This window comes from Ips typographus, linkage group LG4 (assembly GCF_016097725.1).
Source record: "Ips typographus isolate SLU linkage group LG4, UJ_Ityp_2.0, whole genome shotgun sequence".
Lineage (NCBI taxonomy): Eukaryota > Metazoa > Arthropoda > Insecta > Coleoptera > Curculionidae > Ips > Ips typographus.
In genome coordinates, this window is record NC_138425.1 from 11082588 (window position 1) to 11092979 (window position 10392).

The following is a 10392-nucleotide window of genomic DNA, read 5'->3' on the forward strand; positions in this document are numbered from 1 at the left end:
AAATGGTTTGGTATAAGAACTACGATTAAAAATTGAGTTTTAAATTTTTCCGCCCTGTAGCTCTGTAACTGTCAACTTTTGGATTAAGGCAAATATGGCCAAATCGCTCTATTTTGGCCCCAGCTAACTGAGGCAGAGCGTTGCAACTACCTTTCAGGGACACCCTGTATACAGGGTGTCCCGCGAGGTAAAGGACAAAACTTCACTACGTGTTCTTTAGGTGAATTCGAGTCAAAAATGTTCTATGAACATGGGTCCGCAAATGCTTCCTTACCGAGATATGCTTTTTTAAATTTAATAGTGATTTTGTGCCGAAAACTACAATGGCTCTCATCCACATCATTAAAAGGGCTAGACTATGCTTACAATGGGAAAATGGACACTTTGAACAATTATTATAAACAGTTATTTTCCAAGAGGTATTAATTTTTTTTGTAAAAAAATATTTTTGTGAGGTTATTGTACTTTTCAACACAATAAAACTATTAAACTTAAAAAAATCGTATCTTGGTAAGGAAGCATTTGCGGACCCATGTTCATAGAACATTTTCGACTCGAATTTACCTAAAGAACACGTAGTGAAATTTTGTCCCTTACCTCGCGGGACACCCTGTATATGGATATTTTTTTATACCCATCGAAAAATAGTGAACATGTCAGACAAAGAAAAATCTAAATTAATTTTCCTCTCAAAAGGAGATCTGAAAGCTTTTGAAGATGATAAATTGATTCAAATTAAATTAAATAAAATAAAACGCTTTAAATACATTTTTTCCATAAGAAATGCCTGTAGAGGCAATTAGTAGACCTGGGGCTATAGAATCTTGACTTGGAAGCATCCGAACAAAATTTTCTAATGCAGAAATAAAAAAATAAGTGAAAATAAACCATAATGTAAATTTTAACACCGTGGCGCCATCTACTAGCAATTACCATAACCTTAGAATTACATGACAGAAGAAAGACGGAACAGCTTTGACAATTGGCCCTCATATGTAGCATTGCCAGATTTTAAATAATTTCAAATGTTTTATACCAAAAACGGTTTTAATTCGTTTTGCTCTCAACACGTTTTTTTTCTGACCATCTACGATGTAATAAAAGAAAATTTTTACTTAAATCCCTTATTAAAACAAAGTTTTACGGCTAAGTGAATTTTTAACTTGGCAACATTGTACTGTCAAACGATCAACCAATGTGTACGTTCACCCGACGTCAGCGGCTTAGAAGCTAAGTAAGCAGTCATAACAAACTAAATAGGACCGCTGACTTAATTTCTAAGCGGCTGACGTCGGGTAACCTAACCTAACTTTTTTAGTTTTCTAACCTTAAATTTTATAAGGTTTTCCAAGTGAATAAATAAGCAATAAATTACTAACAATTTAGTAATAAAACAGCTTAAATCGCCAAAAAGTCATTCTAGAATACAGGGGATAACTCCAGATTGATTTATTAATCATATATTTGCATGACACATCCTTAAAATGTCGGAATTTGAATTTACAGAAGAGGAGCTCCAGTTACCCCCTAAAAAATATGAATGTAAGTACAATTTTCTCATTGACTTTACACCTGAGATTTACTGTGTTTTTAAATTTTTAGATCTAGACCATACAGCTGATGTACAGTAAGCATTTCCTATTACTGTTTTCTTTAAACTCATTTTAAACATAACTTTGATTTTAGATTACACAGTTGGGGTGACAGCTTAAAAGAAGCTTTTGAGCAATGTGGTATGGCCATGTTTGGTTATATGACAGAACTGGAAAGTGTGGAAGTAAAGCGCTGTGAAGAAATTGAGGCTACAGCAGATGACCTAGAGGGGCTGTTATTCCACTTTCTAGATGAGCTGTTATTTTTGTTTAGTTGTGATCCCTATTTAATCTGCAGTAAGCTAGTAATTACTGAATTTGTTACTGAAGATGAATTTAGAATTAAATGCAAGTGTTATGGTGAGGAATTTGTGATAGGGAAACATCCACAAGGTACTGAGGTGAAAGCTATAACATATTCAGCTATGCAAATTTTAAATGAACCATCAAAAGGCAGGTTTGAAATATTTGTTATTATTGACATATAGTATCTGTATTTTTTTTTTGTTTTTCTAATATTGCTTATTATACATTTATAACATAATCTGACCAACATACTTTCATTATTTTTTCTAATAAATTTACTGGTTAGTCTAGTAACTAGGTTTGGCTAAAACTGGATTTTACAACAAGAGTTTTAATCTTGTAAAATGTTGAACTTATATCTGACACCATTAGGGCAAATAGCAGAACACTTTTGCCTCATTGTATTAGGTACCTATACAATCACAGGATACATTGTATACATCACAGTCTTGCTTTATTTATTATTTACTTTGAAATTTGAGCTACATTTTTCAAAAACCTTCCTTTCAGTGGTTTAAGCACTCTGAAGTTTTATTCCTGTGAGTTTTTGCCTAAACTCAATGTAGAACCCTATTTTCTTTCTGAAGATATTGACCATCAGAAGAGCTTCTGAAAAATGTGACACACAAGACAAAACAAATTGAAAACAAGCTGTACTGCAACCTTCAAACATCCTTCAGATAATAAAAATCTACCTCTTTTACTTCAGGAATATCTCTTGCATGCAGCGATGGGTCAAATTTGGTCTATTACCGAAAAACCCTATTGATCAGCATAATTATTTCTTTCCGACAAGGCGAATGACCAAAGTTATATCATGACTTCATAAATTGTGGTTGCCTAATTTTTACAACCTAACGAAATTAGCATCACTGAAATTGTTCCCACATAGTATACTTTTTTATTTTGAATTCCCAAATATCACAGTAAATCAAAAGAAAACAGGCAGTGATAACGAGTTATACAGACAAAGTAAGACAGTAAACAATCATTTTTAAAAAATACACTCATTTTTTGTTATGCCTTGAGTTGGAAGCAATATTTGATAAAAGAAAGACGCGTGGACATTTTTAGTCTAGAACTGAAAGCTGCTTTACTATAATATCGTCAAACCGTAAGCTTTTAGTTGAGAAAAAAACTATCAACATTCACAAAATATTCCAATTAAATAGTGGAACATAATATAATTAGTCACAAAAAAAATTAAATTCCATTGCAAGTTAAAGCCGAAACGGCTCTCAGCCCACATCTTGCCTAATATGTGATATTTTCATCTTAAATACCGCATATTGTATTACAATCCCATCGAATGCCTGCACGCACCGCCTAAGTACACCCATAACGTCTTATTTGTAAATTTCCTGCACCAACGACAGGTTTGCCGCATAATTACTGTTTAATTAGTAAATGTAATTAGTAAAAAGTGTGTTTACTTTAATGTGTTCAACGTTGATTCTTCTGATTTAAAGCCTTTCTATGTGTATAATAACTTTGGGTCATGTTTGCGATTGGCTTTGTCTGTTTTAAGCGGTTTAATCTGATTTGCAGTTAGATTTATTCCTTGAAAGGTTTTAATCCATTTTTTTTTCTCATAAAAATTATGGCTTATAATTTGGCTGTAGAAGCTTATTTTTGTGGAATTAGTTTTCCCCAAAGGCTAGGTAAATCATATTTATCGCACCTGTACGCAATCAACGTCTGAACTGAGGTGAAAAAAAGGTTCGATTAAATCCCATACGGCACACTGGACTATTCCGGGAGGGAAAACCTGAGGCGGCATCGCTCGAATTCATATTCTCAACTCAACCCAACCGAACGAACAGTCGAAAACGGGCTTCGAAGGTACGAAGAAACTCTAGTGAATCGCGGCTGTCCCGATCACGTGTCCGGCATGCTTTGAATTTCAAACAGAGCCCCCCTCAATTTTCGGGTCCGCGAAAATGTCGTCCAATTCGAAATGACAATGGCGATCTCAAAGACATGGATTTCTATTGCTTGTTTTTTTGTTTCTGTTGCTTGCTTGTTGGGGATGGTGGAAAGTATAAAGTGGCTGTAAGTATTTTTTTAAACTGTATTTACTGATGGAGAGATCATAAAGTAAAACTGTTGTTAAATGTATGTTAAATAAAATAAAAAAATGTAGCATCCAAAATCGTAGAAAAACAGGAATGTGTTGTTGTAAATTTAAACGATGTTTACGATAAAGTTAGTTAAAGACACTTTGTGTATATCTGTTAAATTCCAACTTTAGCTAACATATATTATCAACTAACCACATCGAACCATATAAATAAAAAAGCAACAAATCAAGGATTTCCCAAACAAATTACTAAAACTTTTTGGTTTTCTGGTGAAACATCACATTAAAAATACTTCGTTTACCCATTTTCTTCGCTACAAATTCATTGTTGATAGCAGAAAATACGGGTTTTATTGCATTACTTTTATAGACCCATGGTACAAGAATTATATGGCCGTTTTGTTTACCGCGGGATTTGCTTTAATAAATACGGCGGAATGATTAAAGAAAATCAAATAGGTCGAAATCGAGGCGACTGGTATTCAATCGGTTAATTGATTGTTATTTGACAAGATTGGTTGTTCGTTAAGATTGGATATATGTTTTCTTTCAAGCTGGTAACGTTTAACATTCCAGCAAAACCAGTACTAAATTGATTAATGTTTCAAAATAGATTTCAAAAACTAATTCTCGCATTTGAAATTACATTTTTTTTTTTTTTTCAACTTAAATTGTTAGTTATTACGAGTGACTAAAGTACTCATTTCATTGATAAGTGTTCGTTTTGGTTTACGCTGTGAATTAGCCGTCAAGAAACCTGATTTGATTCTACTTAATTTCCTTTTGATGGGGTTTAAAAAATTAATTAACAAAAAACTAAAAACCCTGTAACTACTAACATTTCCAAACTTTTGTTTAAAGTTACATATTATTCTGATGCTGATGTTTATTGAAAAAAAAGCTGTAAAATTAATTTCTATTGCTTGATCAGTCATTGGTTTATTTCTAACCACATTAAAGTCCATAACACCAGAAAAAAAACTGAAAAGTCTGACCGACCAATATTCTCATTCGGTACGGTTCAACTTGCTTCCAAGTTTATGGTAATTATTAACGCATCGAACAAAGCATGCGGTTTCCATTTAATTCTTATAAGAAATTTCAACCCATAGTCACATCCCCGCCGTAAATAATCTGAGAGCAAGGCGCCCAGTCGGCACCTAATTACACCCGATCCGCCCCTGTAATTACGTTGCGCCCCCTTGATTTACCTGACCGATTATGGTAGAGTTTTTGCCATTGGTTTTTCGTAAAAAACGTGACCTCTTAATTAAAATCGACCTTTATGTATTTTATAATAATATCCAGAACTAAATTAAAATTATACAGTGTGTGTAAGTAAAATCTGCCTAAATACTTGATTGGTTCATATTAACAATTATTCATTCATGCTCGAGATATTATCATTACCTTCAACCATTTCTTCCATTTTCAAACTTACTTATTTTGGAAAAACTGAAATAAAGTGAATACAAATATTTTATGTTTCTGATTGGATCTAGGAAAATGACTGATGAACTCTTCAATAACCTATTGGATCTTACAATGTTTTTGTAAATGCCAATGTTGTTAATTTACAACGATTGACTTAATCCTTATCCGAGTACATTCAAAAACTCTTTTCCATTAATTGGAAACGTGAATTCACGCGATACTTCTTTCACCAATAAGTGGGATTGTTTTGATTTAAGTGGCTGATTAGTTCGTTCACGCTTATCGTGCCACCAAACGAAGATAATCACATCTTCCTGGCGACATCCCCCCATAACGTTACACCCACACATTTCTTTTTTAAATTTCAAGATATATTTCATTGTTCGTGAAGTTTTACTGCTCCATGGATAAAGAGTACGATTCGGCACGGTTAAGCCCACAAATAAGCAGAAGGCTCTAATAGTGAGGACGGGTCACCACCGCCATCAGCGCGGAATTAAACTTCATCATCAATTTTATTGATCGTAAACTAATGTAATTGACGGTACAGTTAGTTAGAACATTGTTGTAAATACTGTCAAATTTCACGCCTCGTAGCTAAAACGCGTATTTATAGCTTGGCTGGAGCTGAAAAATTTTGAACTTTAAACCGGTCATTAATTACGACCTGAGGGTGCCTCTTGCTCTAGCTGTCCAGATTCGGCGTATCTGGAAGGTAATAAATCGCCATTGTTTAGCGCTAAATACGCTTTTGACAATATCTAATGCTGTTTTTGCGTGCGAAGCCCATTCCTTGGAATTGTAAATAATTTCCATCATGCGATTCTTTGTAAATGTCAAACACTTTAAAAATGGGCTGGAGAGAATGGGTTAGTCGTAATTTATAGGGCACGACGTAGCTGGGCCGGTGAATTATGGCCCTCCGGGGCTACTCTAGAAAATTAAGATAACATCCAGTTCGCAAGTTTTCATAAACCCTTATTAATGGCTGCGGTCTTACCACCACCTTGTCGGAGATTATGCTTTATGACTGTATTTATTTAACGCTTTGTCGCAAACCATATAATTTTAGCGTTGGTCATTCAAGTTTTCCAGCTATGACCATCAAAAAGTAAAAAAATAGTAGATTGTGCTTAGCTTGTTTGGTTTTTCCATCAGAACTTGGAACAATAGCAGTTACACATTCATGTTGATCAGACAAAATTTACTACGGTTTACGCTGTTATTACATACCTATAGAACTTACATTGACAGCAACATAAATTGCATAGTTACAGTTTAAATTCCGGCATTATCAATTATTGTGTGGGCAACACACAAATGGTGTTGTTGATGGTCCCTTTCAGCGATTTTCTTCCTCTACCAACTATGTCGATGACAGATTTTGCAATATTTGTCAAAGTCTCTTTCTTCCTCCCTTCAGAATCTGTAAATTTGTGGAAGAAATGTTGCACCAGTTTTGAATTAACCAATATCTCGCTTCTCCATTTAATAAATTAATATGTTTAAAGAGCATTTCCACCAAGTTCTATTCAAAGCTTATTCATTATATTAAGCTAGACAAATATTTTTCTTAAAAACACTCCGAAGACTTAACCTTATCAATCGGTAAATTGTCCGTAAAGATTGACATAAAAGCGTCTTCCTACACCATCTCAGTGACCAACCCATGTGTGTAATCGCCTAACGTTAAAACAATATAATAGGCCCACAGGAAACAAACGTATCATTTGCGCTGTATTTGAAGAGAATAATTACGGCTGTAAACCTGAATCAACATTTTTTTTTATAACTGATTGCTCAGGTCTCTGCAACACTCGCACCTCAACTGGAACGTCAGTTCCCTGAACAACAATCATGGGCGTGGCATCCGGTCCGGAGTAAGATCTCCTTGCACCCTAGCTAGGCGTCGGTAAGTTGATTGAAAAGGAATTTGATCAGTAAACGTCATAAAAAAGGGGTTGCTAAATAAACAGGTACGGTTTAGTAAAAATCCAGGCCAAGTTGTGTAGGAATTCTATGGAAGCTATGCCTCATATTCAAAATGCCGCCACTTTAGCTTCGGAAACTTGTAGGAAAGTCTTCACCCATCGACGATGGAACTGTTCGTCTATCACTACTGCACCATTTTTAACTCCCGATTTAACTAGAGGTAAGTGATATTAAATTGCGTACATGAGCGTTTAGGCGTAGGCGAAACATTACCACACTTTCAAATTCCAGACACGATTTTTCGTTAAACGAAAGACGGGTAACCGAAATAAATAAAAGGGATCACAACCCCACTGGAATCGAGATCCTTTCTCCCATTTACGCCTAATGAAAGTGCATTTTCTTAATTCGCTATGATAAAGAACTTTTTGCCTTTTTGAACGAACGTGATACGAAAGCCTTATCGATAGTTTTATATCTAGCATGAAAGCTTTTCAATTAAGGGCTCGCTCCAGTTTTGACTGCAACTAATTGACTTTTGAGAGACAACTTTTCAATTATTAAATTTGCGTTAAGCTGCTAAATCAGATCAATTGAATTTGCACACATTATGCCGATGTCACAAGTTTATTGATTCAAGATTACATTCTTGATATATTATTTAATTGGCCGACAAACCACAAAAAAGTGATGTTTGAAATTTTTTACTAATTGCGTTTATTGATTTATTCAGAAAGATTTTAACACGTTGTAACAAAGCTGATAACATCCATTAACATCCTAATAAAACCACATAAATCAAAGAACATTTTAATAAGCTAGGTTGCATGTGTGTCAAAAGATCAAGCAGATGTTATAAGGAATGTTAGTAGAAAATAATATTAATCTCGAAAATAACTTTGGACTACCCTACAATTTAGTTTTTAACTTGATGAACAGCAAACAAAAATCATTTCTAGCAACAAGAGAACAGGCTTATGTGTATGCGATTAGCTCAGCTGCGCTGACTTACACATTAGCTCGGGCTTGTTCCAGTGGGAATTTGCATCAATGCACCTGCGCTGGACGACCCAGTGATACCAATGCTGGAAACTTTCAATGGGGAGGATGTGGAGACAATGTTAGGTATGTTGGTATAAACATGAAAATAAAAGTTAAAACACAATGATTTAATCTAGATGGGCTTCCCAATTTGCTAAACGCTTCATAGACAATGTGGAGAAACACGTTTTGGACAAAAAGGGAAAAAGCCGAAGAGCCAAAGACAATGAAAAGGAAGAAGATTTAAATAATAAGATCTTCAAAGATGAGGCAGCTATAGTAAATTTGCACAACAACAGGGTAGGACGAAAGGTAAAAAAAAATTAAAAGATCGAATATCCTACTTAAACTTTTACATTAATTAGGTAATCACAGCAAGTTTACATAATCAATGCAAATGCCACGGAGTGTCAGGATCTTGCAACATAAAAACGTGCTGGAAAGCTTTACCATCAATGCAAGAAATCGGGCAACAACTCCTTCATAAATACACCACGGCCAAAGAAGTACCCAAAACGGTATTAGAGCGATTGGACGGCAAAACTGAGAAGAAGATTGGAACCTCCGACCAATTAGTCTACATGTCTAAATCACCAGACTACTGCACCAAAGATGAGAAGTTAGGAAGTTTCGGAACTGCAGGCCGGTAAGTCATCAATCCGCTAAATAAGCCCCACATATTATTATAGACAATGAAGGAATCCTTTTAAATTGCTTTCTTGGGTCTTACAAAAGATTTATGAGAGCTAATTATAGATAATAAGTCTCCGACCTTTGGAAAAAACTAGACGAAGGCATTCAGTTCACAAAGAACTAAGCCGAATTAAAATTCCTATCCTGGCAGAGAGGGCGATTATAAAATTGCGCGAACGAAAATGGTTTTCTTAAAACCTTTATACAAAAGGTTCGGCGTATTTTTTATATTCAATTGAGAGAAAGTACCACGAGGCAAGAAAAGTTATACTTAAAACAATTCTCATCATTTTTGCAATTTTTTTTCAGTCATTGTAACGTTTCATCATCAGAGTTGGACAGTTGTAGAGTGCTTTGCTGTGGTCGTGGTTATCGTACAGTGGTCGAGGAGAAAATCGAACGATGCCAGTGCAAGTTCTACAACTGCTGCTATGTAAAGTGCAAAATTTGCAGGACAATGACTCAAGTGTACGAGTGCTTGTAATTTAGAGAAATAAGACTTTATATTTTGTAACTGAATGATAATATTGAACATGCCTTTAAAACGGGCGCACCTATATTGACATAAATTATTGTGCCATAAAGAAAGCACTACAAATGAAAGTTGATTAAGTAACTGTATTTATAAGTGTTGACAAAGCACAAATAATCAGATCTATACCGGATTTAAACCTCAAATTAAACTCAGATTTTATGTATTATTAAAAATTGACAAAAAAAAATTTGTAGGAGTATAAACGCAAATCCTTTTCCACTCATTATTGTACGTTTGATTACATCTACATTGAGATTGTTCTGACTTCTTGTTTGTATTTTAACAATAAAATGATCTTCAGTTATCTTGAAATCAAATATTTTCAATCAAAATCGTTGAGTTGTTATAGCAGTTTGACAACTACAAAGTTGGAATATTTCCACGGCGATAGAAGAACAACGAAATAGCCCAAAAATAGTTCACAATGAGCATATGTAATTAATTACTAGATAATAGAATATTACTAAGAATATTACTAAGTTTAGATGATTGTGTAATTAAAATACTTTAATTTATATATCAAAACCATCCGGGTAAATACTTAGGTTTAGCTGCAGTAGCTTTATACATATATACAATATGACTTAATAGATACTGTAAAACAAACATTGCATATTATTTGTCGCCTTCTTAGAGTACAACTGAACTGTATAGTATTTAATTGCTTAAGGCTGTTATAATATTTTATGCATTAAATGTGTTCATATGGGTAAATACGTTGTATTAATTTGAGGTGACTAACTGACACTTGAAAATCTGCTAAAAGTGAATAGGAAATT

General features: G+C 34.3%; 2 protein-coding genes across 2 annotated transcripts; both read left to right on the forward strand.

The window, feature by feature from the left end:
• The first annotated feature begins 1243 nt into the window (after window positions 1–1243).
• Archease (protein archease) lies at window positions 1244–2136 on the forward strand. The gene is made up of 3 exons (XM_081979047.1): window positions 1244–1542; window positions 1603–1627; window positions 1687–2136. The coding sequence occupies exons 1-3, from the start codon at window positions 1485–1487 to the stop codon at window positions 2078–2080; spliced, it is 477 nt and encodes a 158-aa protein (XP_081835173.1). The 5' UTR covers window positions 1244–1484; the 3' UTR covers window positions 2081–2136.
• Window positions 2137–2282: 146 nt separating this feature from the next.
• Window positions 2283–10327, forward strand: LOC145728647 (protein Wnt-11b-1-like). The gene is made up of 7 exons (XM_081979046.1): window positions 2283–3950; window positions 7217–7324; window positions 7389–7564; window positions 8304–8469; window positions 8523–8697; window positions 8751–9031; window positions 9388–10327. Exons 1-7 carry the CDS (start codon window positions 3856–3858, stop codon window positions 9560–9562), a joined length of 1176 nt encoding a protein of 391 aa, XP_081835172.1. The 5' UTR covers window positions 2283–3855; the 3' UTR covers window positions 9563–10327.
• The last annotated feature ends 65 nt before the right edge of the window (window positions 10328–10392 follow it).

Coding starts and splice junctions, on each gene's coding strand:
- Archease (XM_081979047.1), top strand. CDS start 1,485: ATGTCGGAATTTGAATTTACAGAAGAGGAGCTCCAGTTACCCCCTAAA. Junction 1,543..1,602: donor ACCCCCTAAAAAATATGAAT/GTAAGTACAATT, acceptor TTAAATTTTTAG/ATCTAGACCATACAGCTGAT. Junction 1,628..1,686: donor GACCATACAGCTGATGTACA/GTAAGCATTTCC, acceptor CTTTGATTTTAG/ATTACACAGTTGGGGTGACA.
- LOC145728647 (XM_081979046.1), top strand. CDS start 3,856: ATGACAATGGCGATCTCAAAGACATGGATTTCTATTGCTTGTTTTTTT. Junction 7,565..8,303: donor AACTCCCGATTTAACTAGAG/GTAAGTGATATT, acceptor AATCATTTCTAG/CAACAAGAGAACAGGCTTAT. Junction 8,698..8,750: donor ACAACAGGGTAGGACGAAAG/GTAAAAAAAAAT, acceptor TACATTAATTAG/GTAATCACAGCAAGTTTACA.